The sequence below is a fragment of the Equus przewalskii genome, chromosome 4 (assembly GCF_037783145.1).
Source record: "Equus przewalskii isolate Varuska chromosome 4, EquPr2, whole genome shotgun sequence".
Classification (NCBI taxonomy): Eukaryota; Metazoa; Chordata; class Mammalia; order Perissodactyla; family Equidae; genus Equus; species Equus przewalskii.
Window position 1 is genome coordinate 63,167,978 of NC_091834.1, and position 27,242 is coordinate 63,195,219.

Sequence of the window (27,242 nt, forward strand, 5' to 3'; positions counted from 1 at the left end):
ACAAATATGACATGATTATTCTCCACAAGTTTACCTTTGTATGGATAATTTAAATATATTTAATATATTTAATTTCACAAGTTTCTTAAAGATCTTCGCTCCTTTATTGTACTACATCCCAAATAACTTCATTGTTCTTGGCACAAATTTTACAATGGATTTATTTCAAGTTAAGACAACTACTAGAAAGTATTAGACCACCTGGGCTTAGGCTGTTCCTAGGCTAGTTTAGGCAGGCTTTAGTGGTGCTCAACAATTTAATGTTAAATATAGTTTCTTTTTTCTATCTTGTCACAGACAGGATGAAACTGATCAGAGTAAAAGCATAAGCACAGTGCTCTTCCAGCACAGGCACAAGAAGCCTGGGGAAGTAAGTTATGGATCACTTAATCGTCAGCTCACAGTATAAAAAGACGATAACAGAACCTCAAACCAAGGTTCTATACTGGGTTGTACCCTATAATCTTTATTTATTTTATATGGCATTATTCTGGGTATGTTATCACCAAGATTAACAAATTTCATGTGTGTTATGGACACGGTTATGAAAAATTCCCTAGACGTTACATCTTTGCTGAAAGAGAAACTGACCATGTAAGTCTATCAGGTTCCATGTTGTCTCTACATAATGGACAAAATTAGACAATTGGAAAAAGGCTAAAATGTTTTCCTAAGACTGGAAGATGATTATAGAAGCATACTGGAAAGAGAAATGCTAACATTACAATTTTCTCCATGAATGAAGACTTGGATGTACAATACACTTAATTATAGAAAGCCAAATTTAAAGAGGATAGTATGCAACTAACCTGCACACAGTGACCCTTTTAACTTAACTGGACTTTAAAAGGTTTCAACAGAATAAAGAAGGTTATCTAAATATTTATTTTATAGTGATTTTTCAATAGATGAGAAAAGCAAACAGGCACTTGTTCCTACATTCCTGTTTTTCACTCATTAATCCACTCATTTCTTAACAAAATTCCTACCATGTGTCTACTCTGGTCAGACACCAGATGCAGAGATATGAGGACGAGCAGTACTCACACTGTTTTCCTGATGAGTTTTAGGAACCACTGCTGTCTTGGAGCATCACTTCAGTAGCTCCCTTACAAACACCTTAGCTAGTAAGTTCATCTCCTAACAACTGAACCCTGCTTTTACCTCTGCCTTAACTGGAAGATGCACAGGAATCAGCATTTGATGGATTCAGTAACTAACCCATTATCGAGAGTAACAGAGGATATATGTCACTGGCTAAATTTTCACCAAGGAAATCAAACATTTTATATGAGTGTGTCCTTAGTGAGGAAGATGTTCTGCCTCAAATTAATCACATTCTACAATACATGTGATTTTAAAAAGCCATATTTAAATAGGATAGAATAACCTGTTTCAGGCAATGGAAAGGAGAAGAGCACCAAGGACACTTCAAAGCAGGCTGGTTTGTGCTAGGCTAACAATATTAGAGTGGTTTCCTACATCACTGAGCCATCACAGTGGCTGGAGGCAGTGGTACCCCTGCTTCTGCACAACCGTTCATTTTCAGATAAAAGAGTAGTGAATAACCAAATAGCACCAGAGTGAAAGAACAGTGATGGAAACAGATGAAAGAGCAGCGAATTCCTCCAGAGAACACAACAGGATGGAGGACATAGCAGTAAGAATATAAACATGATAATTATATCTGCCTTGAGTTACATGGTAATACACTACACCCCTTCCACAATACACATACACTGTCACTATAGTATATGATAAATACTTCTCAGGAACATGAGATATTGGGCTTTTTACTCAACTATTTTAAAATGCAGCCTGAGAAATGTAATTTTAAAATACGGTATGAAATGTGTCAAATATCGGAACATTAAGAAGCACACTGCAGGAGTGTGCATTTCATCATACATCACAGACTTTTGTTACCTCCTCAAGTCCCTTCTTCCAATCTCCTCTTGGACAAAAATACACCTGTCTGGCGGCACATAACAATACTTCAAATTTGAAGGGTAAGTTATTCTGAATTGTCCAAAAACTTTTCATTTTGATTATGACACAATTTTATGGAAAATAAACAAAGGACTAAAAATTTCCATCATTTGTGAACAAAGGAAAACAAATTCATCCTATAAGACCATACTGTAAAACGGTGGGGAAGGAGCAAAGTTTTCCTAACGAGAACCAGGGTATTTTGGTTGATCGGAGCCGAATCTGAAGTAACACTAAAGATAACTAAGAAAAACCTAAAATATATTTTATTCTGGCTGATTAATATGCTGTATTTATATAGATGAAATGAACTCTACTTCCATATTCAAAAGGCAGTGATTTCTAAAGAAGTTGATTTCAAAGTTATACAGTTTCATTCACAACTCTAGAGCAGATTAGATTATTTGATATCTTGTGGATACATTGAGACAAGATATAAGTGAGTGGGGCCGGCCCGGTGGCGCAGCGGTTAAGTTTGCACGTTCCGCTTCTCGGCAGCCCAGGGTTCGCTGGTTCGGATCCCGGGTGCGGACATGGCACTGCTTGGCAGCCATGCTGTGGTAGGCGTCCCACGTATAAACTAGAGGAAGATGGGCACGGATGTTAGCTCAGAGCCAGGCTTCCTCAGCAAAAAGAGGAGGACTGGCAGTAGTTAGCTCAGGGCTAATCTTCCTCAAAAAAAAAAAAAGATATAAGTGAGTATCTGCATGGTATAGTCAGAAAAGTATCCTAATGGTGTTTACCTGGATTCTTCTGAAAATGGCCCACATAAAAATTAGTTTAAATTACTTAATAATGTCTGTCCGAAGCTCTCAGGGGAAATATTTTTTGTTTTCCAATGTTCATATTTGGTACAAGCAAAAGATTTCATTACATTACATTCATTGATACAAAGGAGTGGGCAATACAATTTTTATTTAACTACATAAAAAGTATAGATTTAAAACCACCTATTCAGACTGGTACATTTACTCACATACATAGATGATCCTATAATTTATTTGGAAGATTAGGCATTACTAAATTTTAGTGATAGCCATTTCCTCCTGCCTACCACATATCTGGCCTGTCTCCACATTAAGGTAATGTAGGCCAAATTCTTTCATTCATTCACCATATGGTCGTTAAGTGTAAGGCACTATGTTAAGCAGCTCTGTAAGGGATACAGAAGTTTTAGTAAGATACACATCTTATACCCGACGCATAGTCTCTAATGTGGATTGTAATACAGGAACCCAAACAACTAATACATTGCCAAGATGTCCGGATAAAATTCAAGAGGAAAAGAAGAAACTGAGATTACTTCTGCTGGGGCCAAAGAAGGAGGAGCCAACTGAGGTAGGTTTTCAAAGAAAAGCAGGACTTGGATATGCCAAGACTGGGGAGGAGTCAAAGTGCAGGGTCCAACGTGGGAAAAGAACAAAGAGCTCTGTTTGTCTGGAACTTGAGTGTACATGGAGAAGAGTGTGTGTGAAGTCTGGAAGGAGAGATGTGGAGCCAGATCGTGAGACGTTAAGAATAACATCCTATTATAACCAAGGTTATCTCAATCAAAAATAAAAAAGAGTAACATCCTAAGAAGCTGTCAACTTAAAAGATGTATCAACATTTTTAGAAAAGCAAACCCAAGGTATAAATGGTGTAAATTAAAGCAATGATAGTAAAAAATACATTAAGTACGTATCATCTTTTGGCTTGTTGTCTTCCAACAGTCTTTTTGTGGGTTGACTACATTGCTATTTGCTTTTAAAGGAGACACATGTTAGAGGGTTCTGGGACCCAGGTTAACAACAAATTATATGGAAAACATTTCTATCTCACTTAAATTCATTTTGGTAAAAAAAAAATCAACTTAAACAAGAAAATAATTTTAGACTGATTTAATTCTACATATCAGAGATACATGTTCACTACCAATAAATCAAAGGCTAATCATGCAATGGATGTAAAGATCATGTCTAGGATTAGGTTGAATCATCTGAAACTGCCAATATTGGACTATGTTTGACACATAAAGAAACAGCAATTTCATATGCTTCATCCTAATAGCACTAGCCACACTCATGACAGCTTACTCAGCACTTTTGAGTCAGCTTTCAGCTCCCACTATACACTGGATGAGGAAAGTTATAGCTGCACAAGAGATTAATTGTGACACAAGGCTATCTGCATGCTAAGTCATGTTCTATTTTATAGGCTCAAACCAGAAAATGAAAGCTAGAGAGAAAGAGAATGACAAACAGAATGAAAAAATAGAAGGAGGAGGAGAAGCGGCACAATGACAAAAAGAACAGAAAGAGAGAACAAGAAAGAGATCATGGAGCAGTTGTCTTCTTTAAAAGAGAAGGAGAAATTGTGATCTTTAGGATTTTCATTGTGACTATGGAGAATGGATATAATTTTTTCCAACACATATAAATAAATGCTACTTACACAGTTCAAAGACTCACTAACATAATACAGGAGATTAACGTTTACTGAGTGCTTCCTATGTGCTATTAGGCACTTTACATTCTTTTCCATTAAATATGAATAAGAACATTTCAGTTATAAGATGAATAAGGTCTGAGGATCTAACGTATAACATGGTGACTATAGTTTATAACACTATTGTATAACTTAAATTTACTTAAAAAGTAGAACTTAAATGTTCTCAAAGAAAGAAAGGTAAATATGTGAGGTGATGGATGTGTTAATTAGATGGGAGGAATCCTCTCACAATGTATGCATATATCAAATCATCACATCGTACACTTTAAATATCTTACAATTTTATTTGTCAATTATACCTCAATAAGCTGCAAAAAACATAAAAAGAACATGAGGTTGGTGGTTTCATACCCATTTCTTAAAGGTGAGATTTTTGCCCTCATTCAAGGGCATCACAGCTATTAAGGACTGAGTTAAGATCTGAAGCCAGTTCTGACTCCAAGGCCTGCATTTTTCCTGCTTCTTCTAATGTGTATAATGCAATAAACTCTACTGTTGTACAAGAAATTTTTTTTATTTAAATGCTTGTCATTTTAATTCAGAGGCCTGAAAGATAAGATTAAAGAAAACATCTGCTGTATGATTTAAGTGTGTTGTAGCTGTGCAAGGAAAACTTAGCACAGAAAGGAATGGGGTACCATTTTATATGCTGAGAAACAATACAATGCACATTATATTTCAAGCAAAAAAAATTTTCAAAGATAAGTTGAAATTCAATTCAACAAATATTTGAGGTTCTATTGTGTGTCATACACCATGAAGAAAGATCAGCATAAAATTACAGTCCCATAATTAATTATCTGGTTAGAGACAGAGGTAAAAGTGGTGAAGATTCACCATTAATAAATGGAACTGGAAATATTCAGATACCCACCATTTTCACATGTACAGCAGAATCCTGATTAGGTATTTCTTGATTATCCAATCTTCTTGATTTTCCTAGGTGATGTCACAGTAAAAGAGAGAGAAAAAAGTACACGTGACACACATACATTTCAGGCTCTTCCTGTATGTTAATGATCTGCTAAGGTGGTACTTTTGGTTTGATTTAAATACAAAGTTATTGAAGGCATCTTTTTTCTTTCCTAAGAAGCTCAGCAAAGATTTTACTCTATCTCACAAAGTTTTGGGTTAAGAATTTTCTATGGAGGGAGCCGGCCCTGTGGCCAAGTGGTTAAGTTTGTGCGCTCCGCTTTGGAGGCCCAGGGTTTCACCAGTTCGAATCCTGGGCGCAGACATGGCACCCCTCGTCAAGCCATGCTGAGGGAGAATTCCACATGCCACATCTAGAAGGATCCACAACTAAAAATATACAACTATGTACCCAGGGGCTTTGGGGAAAAAAAGGAAAAATAAAATCTTCAAAAAGAAAAGAAAAGAATTTTCTATGGAGAATTTGCAGCTCTCCCATAAGAACTTATATGGTGTTAATAAGATTTGAATAAAGAGTTAAAGTGAAGTATATATTTGCAAGAAAATGCTTTATTGCACGAATATCTTATCACCATTTTCTCTACATGTAAAGATAGTTTGTGGGAAAATTATGCATTACTATTACTAAATCCATGAAGAAACATAAATAGAACGTAAGGAGAAACACAATACACAAAAGTCAAATTTATTCTTCAATTTTCTCATTTTAAAATCTTTAATTTTGTGAAATGATGTGATAAGACTGGAGTTGTGTCTGAATCTAGCATAGTGTCTGCCACGAAACAGGGATGCGATAGTGTTTGTTAACTGATTGATCATTTCAAGAGTTTGGGTGAAATTTATACGTATCTACTTGTTAAGCCAAAAGAAGCAGTTTTTAAAATATCTCATCATTATTCTAAATTTCTTTTGCTTTTGCAGTATGAATCTTAGCGAAAATTACTTATTTTTGCTCCTCCTGACTTGACTTTTACTTTATTCTAGGTTAAGTAAAATTTCACTATAATAAAAGCACTATTAAAAAGGACAACTTAGTTTACAGGGAAAAAAATCTGACTTTTTCTTAAACTCTAGTAAGAAAAGTTGGACATCAGATCTCTGTTCTTCATAATTAACTTGTGCTGTAGTAGACCTATAAAATTTTCTCAAATTCGAAAATCCACTTCTTCCTTTCCATTTTAAGTGTATAAAATTGGGAATGTCTTATAAAAAAGTATCCCCTCCACCTCCCAAAGGCTGTTTAGTAAGTTCACGGTCTTATAATTGATGGCATCATAGAGTTAAGTAAACAGTATTTCCAAATACTAAGATACCTCCAATTTTTCACATCTGAAAAATAATGTAGTATCTGCAGAAGCTTCTATCTATCTACACTCTATATAACTTATAAAACATTTGATCACCACCCTCAGAATGTAATTACAATGGTAGTTTGGGGGTTAGTCGTCTTTAGATGATTAGGGTCAATTTAAGTAACCTTTCCTTGGTCTCACTTCCTTCTTTCAGTCATGTACCTTAAAGAAGATGCCACAGAAGCTACCTGCAAGCCTGCTTCTTCACTTATAGAAACCAAAGCATACAATATTAAATGCTTAAAGCTTTTCTTTGATGTTTAACATCTGAAAGGGGGTGTAGATTTCTCGGAAGGCCTATTTAAATAGAACCATTTTATTAGCTTAAAAAAGAGGAAGGAGAATGTGGAAAAGTACAGTAGTGTTCACAAAAATACCACATACTTTGAAACATCTGAAAAACCCAAAGGAAAACAGAATTTAAGCAGTGACGAATACATTTTAATATCCGGGAATCTAAGATCTTTTTGTTACACACAGTCAGGCAGCTCGTTTAGTCTCCACCCCTCACTCCCAAGTATGACTCTTTTTGGAGCATTCATCTTTAGTAGAAAAAGAAAAGAAAGGAAAAAAAACACCAGTGTAAGTAGAGAAAAGAGTAATCATCTTTCTCATGGTCTCTTCATATTTTATTTAAACAAAAAACAAAGAGTGATCAGAAATTTGATAACAGCCAAACTGAGGACATTAGTTTTGATAAGTAAACCTAACAGTTTATGGATACTCTGCAAATTTCAACCGGAGATCTCTCATTCTTCCCAATCTTCACTGGCAACCTGACCAGAATTTATCCTTGTTCAAAGATAAACTCATGTAAAGTGACACTGCAGTCCTAATACAAAAGTCACCCCGGCGTCTCTCACTATAAAAGTGTAAAGACGAAGGCATAAATGTCAGCATTCTGGCACTATTCTAAGGAAGACACTGAAAATTAGGGCAGGGTATTTTTAAACCAATAGGCTTGTAAACCTATACTCGGTATATAAAGTTCTGGCTTACTGTGCCAACAGTCATCTGCTGCAGATGCTCCAGGAGAAGAGTTGTTGGAAAAACACATCAAGTGTAGAAGACACGTTCAAAAATAGAAAATAACTACCCTTGAACTATAAACTCTCTTCAAAGGAAGTTTTCTGAAGTTTCGAGTCTTTGGAATCTTTAAATGTGGACTGGAAAAAGTGGAAACTGGAAAAGAATTACTTTGTGTGCTCTCACTGTGAGGTTAATAAGGTCGCTACTGTAACAGTGTTCATGACAAGGAATATGTAGGACAAGGCTAAAGACTGAAGCAAGAGGTAAGAATTTCACTTGAATAGCAGAAACTTGATAAGTGAGTTTTAGCTATCGTGGTATTTCATTCTGAGATGATTAACTTTATCTTGAAAAGATATTTACAAATCAATGACTGAAAATTTCTGTGTCTACATGAAAAAAATCTACTTGCCTACATTATTAACTTAAAAATTTGTGATTCTGCTTTAATTTTGATACCTGTAGAAACATTTAAATTACACAATAAGGTAATGAAATTTTGAAGGGCAAACTGTATACTGCTTACATAAGAAAAGGCATGTATCCCATAACACAGACAGGGGATCAGCAACAGTGCTAAACATCCATAATGAATCTATTTGTACTGCACTCTTCCAGCAACCTATATTACTTGCCCTAAGTTTAGGTTTTTAATCATGATACTTTCTTAGGGTGATTAGCACATGTAAAAATCAAACTATAAATTCATTATTTCTATAGTATTGCAAATCAGTTTCTTAAGGCATTTAAATAGCGTTCCCTAATTAGATTTTCAAGGCAGGAGTGGAAAAAAAAAAACTAGAAAGTGAAACTTTCTCGATACAGACATAAAGCAAAAATGAAACTGAATAGCTAATGATATGAGGGGGAAAGAAGGTAGAAGAAAATAAAAAATAGATTTCAAAGCCTATTTAAAAACTGGCAATTCACAGCAATTTTATTAAACAGTAAAACTTGGCTTCTCAGTCAGAATTTAATGGATTCTTGTGAAAATACACAATTTCAGAGCTTAGAATTTATTCATTTATCCCTACTCCCAGTGTCCTAATATCTAATAGTGTTTTTCAAGATGAATCAACCAAGGCCCATGGAAATTAAGTAATTTATACTGATTACCCTTAAGGCTCTCTGAATTCTTCTGCCCTTGAATTTGTCCTAGAACAAGACCATAGGTGGTAAGCAATATCCAGAGATGCAGGGCTTGGATATAGGCTGCCAATAAAACCCAAGTAAACTGCTTTAAGAAACGGTTTCCTGCATTCTCTAATTTTCCTGATTAAAAAAAAAAAAACTATAAAAAATAAGGTAAATTTAATTATTTAAATCTAAGTTAGCTGCAACATTCTAGGCTTTTATAGTCACGTATATGTTTGAATCTTAATTTTCAATACACAATTTGTTATAAGCCTTAGAGACAGTAATCCAGCTTTTATCAATTCATAAAACATACCAATATAATCCCATTCCATGATATGCTGGATAAAGCTCACATGCACAAAATAAAAATTAATCATCTTTATTACTAGCCATATATAACAGTTCCTAATCCTAGGGACACAAAGCATGTAGCTATCAGCAAAATCCAGTCACAGAGCAACTGAATGAACAACAAAATTGAATCTTACAGTGTTTTTTCCCCTTAAAAAGAGATTTCTGAGGGTACTCTGCTTTTTCTTAACATCTACAAGTAAAACAAGAAACTCTTAAAATTAGATCTTATAAATTGTAATTTCTGAGACCCAAGGCACTGCAAAGTTTTACATATTCCTATCTTTGCAAACTATAAAGTTTTGCAGTATACTAGATCACTCTATTTTTACTTCCTTAATCTGTATTTTTAAATGCCTAAAATTTCAACAAGATACTGAACCAAATAAGAACCAGATAAAATTAAACAACAGAAACTCATTTATTACATGAACTGTACACACTTACCCCGAAGGTAACGGGACGGGCTACACCAGCGAAAGAAAATTCTTCCTGTCTGAGAAGTACTTATATAGCACAAGGTGCAGCTGAGGGTGGCTGCAGAAGCCTTCGCTGAGCTTTATGCAAAACAGTCTTGTGACGCATTACTACACAGGGCTTTATTATGCTCCGGGTGACAGGCTTGCTAGCTCTGAGTTAGTCACCAGTCAGTCCGACAGAACATGATCAACTGAAATAATGTGACAGTTGAGAGAAGATAAATCTGTGCTATTAGAGCACTGGCAACTTGCTCCTCAATTTTAACACTTAAAAATACTCCCTTCCTCATCACATCTTTTGGTTGTCAGTAATCTTGTGGTAGGTGCACTTTCCTGTATATTCCATTTCAATACAAAGTAAAAAGGATTATGTTGTAGTTGCCAAGGGTTAGGGGAGGGGAGAATGGGGAGCTATTGCTCAACGGGTACAGAGTTTCAATTTGGAAGATGAAAAGAGTTCTGGGGGTAGATGGTGATGACGGTTGCACAACAATGTCAATGTACTTAAGGCCACCGAACTGTACACCTTAAGCAGAGTTAAAATGGTGAATTTTATGTTATGCATATTTTACCACAGTTTAAAAGAGGTTAGCTCATTTAAGACGTGAAAAAGACATGATGCGTGTAAGTAGTTAATAGAATGTTAATAGTCTTTATTGCAGGGCAGGGGAACTTAAAGTGGTTTTTGTTTTTCTTCCTATTTTCCTACACTGTAAATTTTAACAAGACTATGCATAGATTTGCTAGAAAATCTGAACACAAACAATGAAAACTAATTTTTATGGTTAAAAAATTGAACAAAGTTCCTTTCCTGCTGGAAACAACAGCAGTCAACTGTTGTGAAGAAAAATATTTTTAACTTTTAACGAGAACCAATCTTGCTTTTAACCTGAGTAGTAGGATTGCAATATGCTAATACCATGTGTCAGGGCCCGAGAGATAAGTTACGCTCTGGGCTCCGGGAAGCTTTATCACTAGGAACATGGCTAAGCTACACTTATGTAAATAAATTTTTCTATCAGCCTTCTCTCTTTCACGCTCAAGAGAAATCAAACCCACACAACGTTTCAGTGAGCAAACTTTGTGAAGCAGCATTCTCTATTAAAAACAACACAAAAAATTTACAAATTGCTTTTAAAAAAGGCCACTAACAAATTGTCCAAACTTGGTATCTCCCAAATGTTAAAAATTTGGCACTGCTATCTTATTTTAGTAAGATGAGAAGACTCACAAGAAAACATTCCTCTAAGAGGAAAATCTTTTATACCCTAGTAACGGAAGCTCAAGGGTAACGAGGTGATCCACTTTGAAAACACTTCTGTATTACGTATGAGCGTGATGACTTAACGTCCTGTAATATATTAACATATTAGCAATGAGAAGAATTTTAAAGACATCACTCTGAAAGATGACTCAAGATAAATCATCTTCGACAACAGCAACAAAGAATGCTGAAGTTATAGTTCCATAGCCTTTTTGGAGGGCTATTTAGAAATACTATTAAAGCCTTTAGAAACGTACATTTCCTCGGACACACCAATTTTATGTCCTAAGGAATTTATCCTAAGGAAATAAGGCAGTACACAAAGACTTAGTTTCACGGGTATACACTGCAGAGTTGTTTTATAATACTGGGAAACGGGAAACAACTTAAACACCCAATATCTAAGTGTTTATTAATACAGGAGAGGTAAATAAATTGTGGTATATGCATAAAATATAAAATTATACAGTTCTCAGAAATGATCATTATAAATAGCTAAAATTTACTGTATGTTTACTACGTGCTAGATACTTCTAAGCACTTGACACACCTCAACTCATGCAATACTTATAACCCTGGAAAGTATATGCTATTATTATCCTCATTTTACAGGTGAATAAATTAAAGCTTATAACTGGGAAGGAGCAGAAATGAATTCAAACTCAGGTCTCCCTGACTTCAGAATCCACGCCTGTAATTCACTGGGCAGCACTGCTCTGTGAGACCAACATATACAGATATATTGAGGTGTACGTGATCTACTACTGAGCGGGAGAGGCAGGATCATCAGCAGCACAATGACTTCCATCTTTGGACGCAATGACTGGCCCTGTTGCCTTGGAGTTTCCTTACTCGTCATAGAAACAGAAATCACTCCTATCAAGCCTAGTGCAGAACCTAGACCTAAAACTGACACGCCAAAGAACAGAGAACTTCTCACACAGGACTCAAATCTTTGGAAGATTCTTCTCTCCTTGTAACATTGAAACTGTCTGTCTTTATCAATGGAGAAGGAACTGTCCATTTGTGCTTCCGAGTAACTAGTTACAACTTTTTAGATACTGTCAATTATTTAATCAACTTGAAAAGCTAAAAATGCTCACTTCATATTCTGCCATCAAAAAGTTTCTCAAATTTTTGAATAATGAAAAAACAAGCCCACAGAAAATCAAGTCTATCATGTTAAACATTAATAATTTATTAATTGATGGACTCACTTTGACTTTAATCTTGGGCCAGGGAAGTAAAGGGAATAAACATATTACACATATTAATAGTCGTATGTGAAAGAAATCACTTCATAATCCCACATAAAACTTGTAGTAGGTATAGTTATTTCTCCACAATCCAATCTAAGACTTAACTACTAATTGGCAGTTTACCATAACCCAATTATCCTTCGTCCCTGGAATGTATTTTTCATCTTCAATCAGAACTTGACTGACACCCTAGGAAGTTATTCCAAACAGAACAATAAAGCCACATAAGGAAGACACTTCAGTAGGAGGTGAGATGCAATACTCTCCATAAGGACTCTTGCAAAACTTGTTCCTGCTAATTGCTGCATGACGTAACTAGAAATATGATTTTTTAAACATGCAAAACATCCACTTAGGTATTTGACTTCACTTAAAACTTCTCTGAAGACAACAGTCAACTGACTTCAACACTGCGACTGTTCAAAACAGAACTGAAACCAGGTGCTATGAATGTTTATATGAATACGGTTTAAATGTTTAAGGAGTGAAACCAGATGAAACAATGAATTATTGTATTTTGGAAAAATGAATGACAAGTAAGATTTTCTCATAAGTTTCTTCTCATTTAAAATCATTCCAAAAACTTATCCTATTAGGTGACTATTAGTGAAGTTGACTGCTGCATTTAGGAATTTACACACCATATGCAAACTGAGGAAAAGCTATGGTTCTAATCCCAATGTATTTCTTAAAAACACTATGCAAGACTCTAGGATCGAGTAGCTTAATTTTCAGAAACTCAAATGAAGTTCTTGAACATAGTCTATATCCTTTTTATTTTCTTACTTTTAAATAAATTCTGTATTTTATACTCCTTTAGAGGAAATGACATTTATGTTACAATAGGAAGGTCAAGTTCAAGAAAATTGGATGTTAAGACAGTATCACAAATGAAGGGAGTCTTTGCTAGCTCTCCTCTCAAATGCACTAAGTTCTAACATTTCAAGACCCTTAGCACTGAAACTATTGTTCTATTTTATTATATCTGGAACTCTGTGTCTGCAATGGAACAAGAAGAAAAACTTTGTTTTAATTTTGGACTCCTTCCACATCACACAGTTGGTATTCTGTCTGTTGAAAAGAAACAGTATTGTTTAAGATTGTTATTTTTGTATGGTTACATTAAAAATGATTAAAAGGTATGCTATTTAAGCTTTTATTATTGGTGTATTACATCCAATACGTCTAAATGGAGAGTATAAAGATGGAACTTAGTACCCCCTCTTTTTGCTGTGCCAGAAAACTCATTTAAAGAATAATAAGGTAAGAAAACAATGAAAAAAATTATTTTGAAAGACACTCAAGTTCATAAACTAATAACTTGAAGCAAAGAATTATTTGAAATTATATGGAGCATCACTGGGAGATTAACTTGAGTTTTAGAAGTATACAAGTAGAGGGGCCAGCCCGGTGGTGCAGCGTTAGGTTCGCACGTTCCACTTCAGCAGCCCGGGGTTCGCTGGTTCAGATCCCAGGTGTGGACCTATGCACCGCCTGGCAAGCCATCCTGTGCCAGCATCCCACATACAAAGTGGAGGAAGATGGGCACGGATGTTAGCTCAGGGCCAGCTTTCCTCAGCAAAAAAGAAAAGAGGATTGGCAGCAGATGTTAGCTCAGGGCTAATCTTCCTCAAAAAAAAAAAAAACAAATAAATAAAAGTATAGAAGTAGAAGAAGTCACAAAACATAGCCCTTTTTAAAAAAACTACTTTGAATATTAATAAACTCAACATAGCAAATGAAAGCACTTAATCTAACCTTAGAAAAGTTTTGATAACATATATTACATTCAACAATGGAATGTATGCTCATCAGCACAGAACTTATAAAAATAAGTTTATCAGAGAATGGCCTTTAAAAAGCCTTATGGTGAGGTTTTATACTGGTGAGATCTTTAAAACTTTTAAAGAACAGATAGCTCCCATGCTAAACTGTTTAACACCACATAAAAAGAAGTTAAGGTATCCAGTTCCATTTACGAAACCAACTAGTATAAAAACCCGGAAATAAAAGCCTGCCAATAATGGCACAAAAAGAGGAAACACACCTATTTTCACTTATGAATATAGATACAAACCCCCTAAATAATAAACTAGTATAAAACTAAATTCAATAGAACAATAATCATCTAACATGACTGAATCAAATATATTCCAAAAATCAATTAACAGTCACCACAGAGGAATGACAGGATCACAGGTGATTGTATTTTTTCTCCATTCTCTTTGGTATTTTCTATATTTCTATATATTTGATATTTTCTATTCCATGAATATATCTTATTCCGAGAAGAAAACAGATTTTTTTTTTTTTGAGGAAGATTAGCCCTGAGCTAACATATGCCGCCAATCATCCTCTTTTTTTGCTGAGGAAGACTGGCCCTGAGCTAACATCTGTGCCCATCTTCCTCTATTTTATGTGGGACGCCTGCCACAGCATGGCTTGCCAAGCAGTGCCATGTCCACACCCAGGATCTGAACTGGCAAACCAAACCCTGGGCCACCAAAGCAGAACGTGCACACTTAACCACTGAACCACTGGGCCGGCCCCGAAAACAGATTATTTTTTAAAAGTCACATATTACAAAATATAAGAAAGTGAAAGTGTATGTATTCTACTACACCTTCAGAAGAAATGAACATGTCATAGGTTAACTCATGCTTATGAAAGTAAAATGAAAATTACCTATTAGGGCAAAATCAAACTTTGCTGTTTTTTCTGTAGTCGTCTCCCTCATCTTATGGCTGGGAGGGTAAACTAATGAGAAAGTTACACAAATTATTGAAACAACATGCTATCTTTTCCTCCTACTCTGGCTATAAAATGAAGTCATAATGTGTAGATGAGGAGTCGAGCAAATTACGCTCAGTAAAACATTCTGAAGAATTAGTACATTGGTTTAAAGAAGCCATTTAAAGCTTTGGAAAAGAAGGTCATATTTAAATTGCTCAAAAATGGAAGCGAAACAAAAAAAATTGGAAAAATATATTTCTAACATACTCTCATGTTTAAAATTATTTTACAAAAGCCCTTCCAAATCAAAAAAAAGAACTCAGACGATTCAGAAAAGAAGAAAATAAATGGCTAATTATTTTTAAAAGTTCAACTTCAAAAGTAATAGAAATATATATTTTTTAAAACTATCATTTGGCAAAGATAAGAAAAAAATGATACCTACTCCCAGGAAAACAAGGAGCTAGGTACTCAAATACACTGCTGGTGGAAACGTAAACTGGCATCAGCTTTCCAGAGGGTAACCTGGCAGCACATTCAAAAGCCTTAGATCTGGGCATGTCCTTTGACCCAGCAATTCCATTTAAGCAAACAATCATGGACACGCACATGCTACAAGAATGTTCACCGATCCATTATTTATCATAATGAAAAAGGAGAAACAATCTAAAGTTCAACAACAAAGAACTTGCTAAAAGATTATATCTGCATATGATATAACAAAATAATATAATATAGTCATCAAAATAAGCACACATTTATTATTAAGGAATAAGTTAATACGTGAATGATCTTGTTAAAAGCAATGTTACAGTATGATATCATTTTGGGAAAAATGATAGTTACTAGTTATATGCATAGAAAAGGAAAGGAGTATACTTACTAAGAGATGGGGTTTTTTAGGTGGTAAAAATTGCAGATTACTTCTTTTAGCTTATCTAGATTTACTAATTTTTATATCACATGTATAATATCAGAAATTAAAAGAGAATCAAGGAGAAAATGAAGCTTTAAATAGGTAACTAATGAAAAATAGAGAAATTCCTTACAAAAAGATGGATCTTGATTCAGGTACTCATGAGTCCTTAATTATTAAAACTTCCCTAAAGCTGAGTCACATGACTGGAAATCCACACGTATGGACCCCATGAGGTAATTTTTAAAAATCTGTGGTGAATCACATGATCTGTGCATGTTGTAAGCATATTAGAGGGGCTTCAAAAGTCAGTCAAACACACCTAGAAGCTTTATCCTTTACAATAACCCATGTTTCTCGTCAAATTTTAGTGAAATTAAATTTGAGTGACTGAAAACGATGTAATTATATCTGCCAAGCCTCCCAGTGTGCTCCCGGGTCAGTCTAACCAGCCACAGTTACGCTGGCAGGCAGGCGGCTCAGGCTCTGTTTTCTAGAGTATGCTCAGGTTAAAAACTGTTCCTCAAAATCTGGCATACTGCCGGACATCTCCCTATTCCCAATCTTCTTAACTTGAAGAAAGATGTATGATATAACTAGACATTCCGCTTTTATCTCCAAATCTGAGAACTCAAATAGAATACGGTTTTGAGATCATTTTTAAATGCATTACTTAATATGAACCTACTATAAAAGAACATCATGCCTAAAAGAAAGCTGGGAAAAGAACAGCTGTGTTTCTTAACAGAAGGGAGAAGATAAGAGAATGAACATTTATTGAATAACTACTATGCTGTGAACATAGTTTGGCACTGTTATGTATATCACCTCTTTTTTAATCTTAATAACTAACCAGGCAGACAGTATTTAGAATAATATACTGTTGGAATTCTCTCAAACTAATTATTTAAAACACAAAGTGAAATAAAAAGTACAAAGACAGAACATATTCTTAATGTAATACCCTGAAGGAAGCAAGGGGGCAGAAGAGTTTTTAGGTAAATCTACATGCTAGAAAACTGGAAATTGAGGCTTAAACAAGTGAAGTAACTTGCGGCAGTGCTGAGATTTGAACCAAGGACTTACTAACTGCTAAACTCTCAAACGCTATGTATTACATGACCTCATTCACTGACAAGATTGTCTAGTGTTCAAATCACAGATTACATAATTTGTTAAAGGAAGAAAATACTGCATATCTTTACTAGATAAGCCACAACACTTAGAATACACGGAGAACAATAGAATAATAATTATGGAACACTAGCTAGATTTTCTTATCCTACCAAAACTAGGAACACATGATAAAATCATATATATATAAATATATATATATAGTACACAGTTGTGCACAAAAGACAAAATAGCATAAAGTATTTAATTAGCTTGGAAAGATAAAATTTTTAAAGACCAGCAACACAATAATACCATACTAAAGCAGTAATTCTCATTCGCAACTGGAAGCACGCTTTACTCAAAAGCTTCAGAGAGAGCTAGAATCAGATTGAATGCTGGCTCTGCTACTTACTAGCTAGTTCCTAAGCAAATTAATAAAAAATTACAACCACAGTTACCAGCTGGACTGTGTTTTAAGGATTAAATAAGGTAAACATGCAGGATGTACGTGGCCATTAAGTACACATCTCAAAATGTTAGTTCCTTTTCCCTGGTTACAGGCTAACAGGACAGTGCCAAATTAACCCAAATGGGAATCCACTTCTAAGTGTTTTCTAGTTCAGGCCCAGTGTAGTTCTTAAGGTAACTTCAGTGGGTTTCTATTTTGTAACATTTCGCTATGCTATAACACTGAGGTTCTCAAATTTTTCCTGTCTCCCTCCATCAAAATCTATACAGTGTCTCATTCCCTTAGACTGCTAACGGGTGTGACAGAGAAATCTAGATAAACTGACAAACTGTTCATGGGGAAGACTGTATATGAATATGATGATTTCTTTTGATGATGGTATTCTGAACGCCGAGCCTGAGTGGGATGTTTAAGGTAAGGTAAATGAAAGGGCTGTGCCATGACAAGGCTTCAGAGGAGATAAAATAGGGACAGGAAGGATCTTGCAGGAACCCACATCATGTTAGTCATGTGACTCTCTACTTCCACCTACTGACAAGCAGGAACTTGCCAAACAAATTAAGCAACTCTCCGATCACCTGCTAAATAATTTTGTAACCTATTAGCAACTTAAAAATGAGGAAGATAAACATACATGGAAGAAACAGACAAACAGCATTTACATCTACATATGATGACAGAACACTGTTATACTTGGTTTAAATTTTATAGATTAATAGCTTGTAGGGGAGGAAAAATAATTTTCCCTCTACCCTCCTAGGTTCTTGGCTGAGACGCCCCTGTACTAAAAAGACAGGTTAATAGGAAAAAAGAAAAACAAAAACAAATTTAATTTTGTACCTGTGGGGACCCCACAAAGACATGAGACCCAAAGACAGCCAGGCAATTGAGACTAACATCCCGAGCTAAGGAGAAAAGAGGTAGGCATCCTGGGCTTCAGAGGAGAGGAAGGCAATTCACAGGAAGATGTGGAGCAAATGCTTGGTAAACAAACTTTTGCCCTGACATGCTGGCAAGTCTCTCAGATGAAAAAGTTATCTCTGGTAATAGCTCTTTTCCTGGTACAGGAACTCCTTCTAAATTCTTTCAGGCGGTTCCGGTGGAGGTAAAAAGCTTTTCCTGAGTCTGTGGGGTCTTGATTGCCTTTAGCTCCCAATAATCCATATGCCCATTTTAGGGTGGCATATTCTGCTTCCCTTCAAGTTTAAGTAACACTGGGAGAGTAAACAAGAAAGGTAATTTAGAAATGACCCACTGGGCCATAACAGAGAGAGAGAAGTCTGCCACCTGCTGACAGAAAAATGGAATTGTGTACATTTCCCCCATTGCTGTTTTTAGAGGGCAAAACCTATCAGGTAAGGTTTATGACATTAGATTTCAAATAAGTTGTTATACTGAAGGTATAAAATGGCAACTTCTCATTTAAAAGAGAATAAGGATTAAATTAGGATTTAAGATTCTTTATATGCTTCTTAAGGTCAATAACTCTAAGTAATGTGATACCTGAATTATTTAAAAAACAAACAAAAGAGGAATATATGGAAATGATTTACCATAAACTATAGGGAACATTCAAACTGCTATAAAATTATTTTTTAATTTTAAAAAATGTTTCTTAAGAAAAATCAGTACAGGAGGCCAGCCCGGTGGCGCAGTGGTTAAGTTCGCACGTTCTGCTTTGCTGGCCTGGCGTTCGTCAGTTCAGTCCCGGGTGCGGCCATGGCACCGCCTGGCAAGCCATCCTGTGGCAGGTGTCCTACATATAAAAGAAAGTAGAGGGGCCGGCCCCGCGGCCGAGTGGTTGAGTTTGCGTGCTTTGCTTTGGCAGCCCAGGGTTTCGCCAGTTCGAATCCTGGGCGTGGACATGGCACCGCTCATCAAGCCATGCTGAGGCGACATCCCAGATGCCACAACTAGAAGGACCCACAACTAAAAATACACAGCTATGTACTGGGGGTCTTTGGGAGAAAAAGGAAAAATAAAATCTGTAAAAAAAAAAAAAAGTAGAGGAAGATGGGCACGGATGTTAGCTCTGGGCCAGTCTTTCTCAGCAAAAAGAGGAGGATTGAGGGCAGATGTTAGCTCAGGGCTAATCTTCCTCAAAAAAAAAAAAAAAAGAAAGAAAGAAAAATCAGCCCAAAATAATCCTTATGCCAAAAGAGGCACATTTTGAGGTTACAAATTCTGCTCCCCTTCAAATCCTATAGATTTCACCTCTGCAATCTGTCAATTTTCTGTCCTCTTCTGTCTACTGCTCCCATGGCAGTCTAGGACATCATTTTCTTTAACCCAGGCTTATTTTAATTGCTGCTCCTCGAGGGTGGCAGAATATGCCACCTCAACATATGCTTCTTTGGCATACGGATTCTTTAATTCTTTGATTATTTCAGACAAAGAGGAGACACAGGAGATGCACCAAAAACAGAGCAGAAGTTACCCTTTTGTAAGGGAAATTTACATTTATAAAGGAAATTACCATCCATAAGTGTGTCTCCTTCTCTGTAGCAGGAAGAGAAGGACGACTAAAGCACAAGAAGCTCCTATCAAAGGGCATGCATTTAAAGCTGCCTATCAGGCGGGCCGGCCCGTGGTCAAGTGGTTAAAGTTCTGTGTGCTCTGCTTAGGCAGCCTGGCTTCGTGGGCTCAGATCCCCGCAGGGACCTGCTCCACTCATCAGCCATGCTGTGAAGGCCTTCCACACACAAGACAGAGGAAGACTCGCACAGCTGTTAGCTCAGGGTCAATCTTCCTCACCAAAAAATAAACAAATAAATCTGCCTACCAACCCTTACTCATGTTTATCCTACTTTTCCTCCTCCCCACCCCATAACAGGCCTCCCCATACCCTTCTCTCTTTTTGTCTTTAGCTGTAGATGGTATAATTCTAAGCCACCTAGGAAAGTTACTCATTTCCCCCGGGTATCTCCCATGTATACTTGTTAATAAACTTGTGTTTGTTTTTCTCTTGTTAGTCTGTTTTTTGTTACAGGGTCCCCAGTGGAGAACTTAGAAAGGCAGAGGGAAAATTAATTTTTTCTCCCCTCCACTCCTCATCTCCTCATTCTAGTTATGCTAACTTAGTGTACTTCAGCTACCAGATGACTTACACTAAAATGCATTCCAGATCTTTTTATTAAAAAAAAAACCACACTCTCAGATAAAAACTAGACTACTGGTGCTGAAAAAAAAATAATAAAAGAAATAAATTACACACTCAAAGGCTCTTTAGCAAATTAATTACAAACGCCTTACTGCTGATAATAAAGATGTTTCTACAATGTGGCCCCAAAACACTTTTAAAAATGTTGTTGCTTTTAATTAACCAGTTTTTAAAAATATATAAAATACACGCTCACGTTATTTCAAACAGTGTGAAACGGTAAAGGATGGAAATGCTGAAATCTCCCTCCCCAGTGCCATCCTCCCAAGTCCCACCGTCACCAGTAACAACTATAAATAGCTTGTAGGGTCGTTTTTCAAGACTTTCCAATGACACACAAGCATATCCATGTGTATCTCTTTTGGAACCACAACTGTTCTACAACTTGCTTTTTTTCCTAGTTACCATTTTTTGAACTTTTTAAAAATATTAACTCATTCAGATCTACTTTTGTCTGTTTGTTTTTGTTTTTATCTCTTGTGTGTGTGTGTGTGAGGAAGACTGGCCCTGAGCTAACATCTGTTGCTAATCCTCCTATTTTCGCTTGAGGAAGATTTGTCACTGAGCTAACATCTCTGCCAATCTTCCTCTACTTCATGTGGGACACCACCACAGTGTGGCTTGAGGAGTGGTGCTAGGTCCATGCCCAGGATCCGAACCTGTGAACCCGGAGCCACCAAAGTGGAACATGCGAACTTAACTGCTACACCACCAGGCTGGACCTATTTTCGTTTATTAAAGCTGCACAATATTATACAAATGCACTGTAATTTAACCATGCACTATAATTTATTTAACCAATGTGTACTGCCTCCAACAGAGTAAATGAAAGTGACCATTTTTATATATCCTCATCACTTTGCTTTCTCTCTTCACACAGTAATTGTTTGGCAGCCCCAATTTTGACTATGTGTGAGCAATTAACCTAGAAGTTTTGAGACTTGTAAAATGTGTAATTTTTTTGGGTGCAAGAATTAAAACTGTCTACTTCAATGGTTCTCAAACTTTAGCATGCGTCAGAATCATCTGAAGGGCTTGCTAAATGAAGAAAGTAAAAGTATCTAAGGATATGATGGCTTTTAGCCAGAAAAGAGAATCCTTGGGTAAATTAAAAATATTAGTATCTGGTTTAAGGGTGGCTCCATCTGTTACATAAATGAATTTACAACAAAAGGATTAAGAAAAAAAATAGTTTGTAAAACTAAAACTGTTTCGGGAAGTATTCTAGCTAACATAAAAATGGTTCACTAGATAAAAGATCAAACTTCACTGAAGCTGAAAATGTGGTTAAACTTGTTACAAAAGGATAACACACAGGAAACATGACAAATGTGATTTGAAAGGACAAAGTCATATGCCTGGTACAAACATTTCCATATTCGCAAATTTGAGGATTCGAAATGATCTTATATATTCTTTGTCAATGTTAAGAATTTCATCGGGGCTGGCCCCGTGGCCAATGGGTTAAGTTCGTGTGCTCTGCTTCGGGGGCCCAGGGTTTCGCAGGTTCGGATCCTGGGTGGCAGACCTAGCGCAGCTCATCAAGCTACTGAGGGGCTTTGGAGAGAAGAGGTAAAAATAAATAAATAAATAAATAAATAATAAATTAAATTAAATCTTCAAAAAAAAAGAGTTTAATGTTTCCCTTATTTTACAATATATTTTATTCAAATTGGACGAATCAGGATTGTTACCCCTCAAATGCGACCACATCCATCACATATTACCCAATATAATCTCCTATTCCGTTGAACTCCACCTAGCCTTTTGTTATCTTTCTGACAACATTTATAGTCATTCATTCAGGAAGTACTGTTAGGACTCTAGCTTTTAAGCTAGTTGTGACACATAACTGAGAAACTAGCTTCTAAATCTCATTAGCATGTACGAAGGTAGTGGCCATGTCTCAAGAACTATTTAAGGTCTAGACATTTCATGTGTAAATGAATAAATCGTTAGGCTTGGGGCAGACAGAGGATCAAAGCTATTCTGAGTTTGTATTCTTTGCTGCTGTCTGACCCAGTACTTGGAATAGCTGAAATGCTCTATTTTTCTACCAGCCAACTGACCACCAGTAATATTAGATTATATATATGTGTTTTCATTTGATCAAATATTAAATCAATATTTACTGAATGGCAAATGATATGGAAACAAAATAGGCACTATGGTGTAGCACGGCAGACTGCTAATTACCTAACTGAAACACATCCTTCCCTTCTTTCTTACTAACAGAATCTCAATTTTGTTGGAGGGTGGCAATTTGCTCAACCAAAAAGAAATTCCTCAGCTTCATTTACAGTTAGGGCAGCCATATGACACTGTTGTCTCCAATGACATGTAAGGGGAAAGTTCTGCTTTAGTGAAATAAACATCCTTCTCCCAGCTTCCTCTTTCTGTTGCCTGGGAGATGGACCTGTTGGCCAGGACTGCAACGGCCATCTCGTGACTGTGAGAAAAGCCAAGGAAATTTCCAAGACCTCTGTCTTGATGTCTTTGTACCTCTTAATAACAACCAGCAACTGGGGCCGGCCCAGTGGCACAGCGGTTAAGTTCACACGTTCTGCTTCGGCGGCCCGGGGTTCACCAGTTGGGATCCCGGGTGTGGACATGGCACCGATTGGCAAGCCATGCTGTGGTAGGCATCCCACATATAAAGTAGAGGAAGATGGGCATGGATGTTAGCTCAGGGCCAGTCTTCCTCAAAAAACAAACAAACCAACCCCAGCAACTGCCTACTTTCTGGACTTCTCATTACATTAGAAAAATAAAATCTGTATTGTTTATTAAAGCTACTGATTTTGGATCTCTGATCTCTGTTTCCCTTAGTCAAGTGCAATCAATCAAAAAGGAAGACAAAGAAATATGTACCAATCCAGATCTGTGAACACACACAACAGTAGACACCCTAAGACAGTGTAACTGCTAAATTATGAGAAATCGTGAGGAAATGCCACAGGAGTTCAGAGAACATGCTTCACAAAACAAATCAAGAATTCAAAACAGGTCCTAAAAGGTCATAAATCTGAGTACTGATATAAATTAGATCAAAGTTGAGATATAGAGACATATTGAAAGCCTACGTGATAGTGTTGATCCACTAAGGCAGTTGTTTAAATCTTGGTTTCCCCCCTCCCTTTAAATACAGACTCAACGGCCGGGCTTTGTGCTCACTCAGTACAAAGACCCAGAGAACATCTGATAGTATCTTAAGATAGAAGAAAGGAAGAAGTTTTGTTAGAAGTTTATCTCCAGGAAGGAAATACACTATCCTCAAGTTTCAAAAACAGCACCAGCTATTTAAGGAGCAACTGTTGATATCACAAGGAAGCCAGAAATAGCTGAGATGTGTTTAAATTAGAAATGACGATTTTAACTGGTTGGGAAGCTTTTAGTGACAGTTCCATCTCCTCTACCCCACTGTCTAAATAATTCCCATCCTCCTTGTTGCTCTTTAGGGGATAGTGTTAAGATTATACACATGTTTTGGTTTTATGCTTGTGTTTTATTTCATTTGTTAGATACTTTTACTTTGGGAGAATTTTTTCCCCAGTTTTATTGAGCTATAATTGACATACATCACTGTATAAGTTTAAAGGGTACAGCACAATGGTTTGACTTACATATACCGTGAAATGATCATCATCATAAGTTCAGTTAGCGTCCATTATCTTATATAGATACAAGAAAAAGCAAAGAAAGAAAAAAAACCTTTCCCTTGTGATGAGAACGCAGGCTTTACTCTCTTAACAATGTTCCTATGTATCATACAGCAGTGTTAACTACAGCCGTCATGTCGTACACTACATCCCTAGGACTTATTCATCTTATAACTGGAAGTTTGTACCTTCTGACCACCTTCCTCCAATTACTTTGGGAGAATAAAAGATATGGAAAGAACTGAATAAGATTAAACCACCTCACCTTTTTTGGGGATTACTTTTCTACTAGAGAAAATAAATAATTTGCTGGTAAAAAATAAAACTAGAAGATATTCTGGTAATGTAAGAGAAATTAGGTCGACTGGGATAGAAGTGCAGAATGAAGTACGTGGAGGTGGTTAATGTAAGGCTGAAAATAATATGCCATAATGTAAAAAAGAATATGAGGAAATAAGCACCTAGAAATCACTATGAATAGTACACTCTCTTAGAGAGAGAGATGTTCTCTATTCTTTTCTAAAGGCATCTGTCCACCCGTGTTCTCTATCCTTTACCTTCCGTCTCCTCTGGAATTCAGCTGGATTGATTTTTCCTCTCTCACTTCTTTAATCACTCGCTGTTCACTGCCCTTCTGGCCTACCAACATGCTCATGTGCCAACCATTCAAAAACAAAACAAAGCAAAACCCATGCCCACAAGTATTTCTTGTACTCAACAATCACTTTCTGGTTTTCTTCACTTCACTGTTTTTCTAGCAGCCGCTCAACCCACTGCTACAACAGCCTTTCAGTCAAACTTGTAACCTGTGCGGACGGACACTGCTGATTCTGTCCCTTCTTTTGGAAACATTTCCTGTTATTCTAGCTCTGACAGCTTTCTGCTTTCCTTACTGAACAGCCCTTAAATGTCGGCAGTCTCAAGTTTTCTCCCAATATACTGCTGAGAGACTAGACATTTGAGAAAATACTGTTTCTAGCCCCAATTTATCTTCTGAGCTCCAGCCCTACATTTGCAGCAGCTGTTGCCATAATAATAATAGGTGATGTATATATCTTGGTTACTATGGGCCAATATATGGACCAACAATAACCAAATGCTTTTCTAAGCACTTTACTTACATTAACTAATTTATGGACATTTCTACTTGGCCCTTCCCTGATCACCTCAAACTTAACACAACAAAGTGCACTTATTTTTCCACATTTTCCCTGCCTCCTGGCTGCTCGTCAAATCTGCCCCTCTTTCCCCTTTTTCTATCTTGGCTAATAATGTAGCCAGGTTTACCTTGTAACCTTGAAGTTGCTGCTGCCTGTGATTAATTTCTTTATTTAATGATCATAAATAATCATAAGCTCTCAAACGAAAGCAATTATATTCCCTGTGTTATTTCACTTAATCTCTACAACTACAACAATTATGAAGTAGGTACTATTATTACCTCCCAATTAATAAATGAAGAAACAGAGCCTCAGAGAGGTTAAATAACTTGCCCAAGATCACACAGCTTGATAAACGAGAAAGCCTAGTTCAAAGCTAGGTCTGTATGACTCCAGAGTTAGTGCTGCCACGAAGTCGTGTTGATTTTACCTTTGAAATGTTTATCTTCTGACCCCTCATTTCCTAGTCTAGGCCCTAATCATCTTTCACAAGGAATACCGTCATCTTCCTAAATTACTTCATTATTTCCAGGCGTTATTCTCCCACTCCACCTTGTCTTAAGTTATCTTTATAAAACACAGTTTTGAGCATGCAACTATCCTGTTTAAGAACATGTGATGGCCCCTCACTGCCTAAAGGGCAAATTCTTTAGAATGGCTTTACAAGATTTCTTTATAACTTGGCCTCTTTATCCACATTCCCTAACTCTTCCCTCCAAATATACACCTTTCATGCTGCAGCCACAATACTACTTGCCCCATGCCTTTGTTCATGATATTCCTTCTGCCCAAAATGCCCCTGCTCTCTGTCTTCCTGTTAAACTTACGTTTGAAGGCTCCACTTAACTATTACAATTCTGTAGCACAATTTATATATTCTAAGTAGGATTAAGCACTCCATTTTTTGTGCTTGAAGCACTTTCTGCATATTTCTATCGAGCTTTGAGGATAAGAGCGCTGACTGAAGTTAAAGAGACCTGGTTTGAATCTGGGCTTTCCCTCTCACTAGCTGTGAGACAATGAGCAAGCTCCTGTTGCTTAAACTCTTAGAGCACATTTCTACATCTTGTAAAACGGAGGTGGGGCTAGGAGTGGTAGAGCGGGTTGTACTAATAATTTGAACCTAGCTCGCAGAACTGCTGTGAAGAGTGAGACTGACATATACAATAATAGGCCTGGGGCCAGCCTGGTGGCACAGCGGTTAAATGCACATGTTCCGCTTCGGCAGCCCGGCGTTCACCAGTTCGGGCCCTGGGTGCCGACATGGCACCCCTTGGCAAGCCATGCTGTGGCAGGAGTCCCACATATAAAGTAGAGAAGATGGGCATGGATGTTAGCTCAGGGCCAGTCTTCCTCAGCAAAAAGAGGAGGACTGGCAGCAGATGTTAGCTCATCTTCCTCCAAAAAAAAAAAAAGCATTAGGCCTGAGTTTGGGCAATATATGAAATACGCAATAAACATTAACCATTATTATTGTTACGGTTATTTTACTTATGTACTTGTCTATGGGTCTCCTATCCTATACTGTAAACTCTCTGAGGTTTGGGTCTTTTTTTTTATTCACATGTGTATCTCAAAAAGTGCTTATCACACGGTAAGTACTCAACAAATGTTTGTTGATTGAATAATGAATTTTTAATTTAAAAATGCATTTCTCACCTGAATATATAAAATAAGTGACCATCAGCTTTTAGAGTATATGAAAATTTACCAGTTTTAATCTAATATTTCTTGCTACTCAAAAAT

General features: G+C 36.6%; 1 protein-coding gene and 2 long non-coding RNA genes across 8 annotated transcripts in view; 2 read left to right on the forward strand and 1 right to left on the reverse strand.

The window, feature by feature from the left end:
* The window catches only part of NT5C3A (5'-nucleotidase, cytosolic IIIA), a 51,995-nt gene that overhangs the window by 11,049 nt on the left and 13,704 nt on the right, over window positions 1-27,242 (reverse strand). The window contains exons 1-3 of one of the 6 annotated variants that reach the window (XM_070616204.1): window positions 9,729-9,760; window positions 7,149-7,306; window positions 5,354-5,418 (exon numbers count right to left, since the gene is read on the reverse strand). The exons of 1 other annotated variant lie outside the window; for it this stretch is intronic. In XM_070616204.1, coding sequence (XP_070472305.1) covers window positions 5,354-5,418; window positions 7,149-7,158 — 75 coding nt within the window. In that variant the 5' untranslated portion in view covers window positions 7,159-7,306; window positions 9,729-9,760. Of the gene's footprint in view, window positions 1-5,353; window positions 5,419-7,148; window positions 7,307-8,909; window positions 9,000-9,728; window positions 10,132-27,242 lie in introns of those variants that run through there. 4 more of the 6 variants (XM_008531740.2, XM_070616205.1, XM_008531743.2 and 1 more) reach the window with 4 other exon arrangements.
* On the forward strand, window positions 3,221-4,986 carry LOC139082868 (uncharacterized). The gene is made up of 2 exons (XR_011539201.1): window positions 3,221-3,327; window positions 4,186-4,986. It is a non-coding gene; the product is annotated as an uncharacterized lncRNA (long non-coding RNA).
* On the forward strand, window positions 7,674-13,425 carry LOC103558636 (uncharacterized). The gene is made up of 2 exons (XR_546785.2): window positions 7,674-8,056; window positions 11,637-13,425. It is a non-coding gene; the product is annotated as an uncharacterized lncRNA (long non-coding RNA).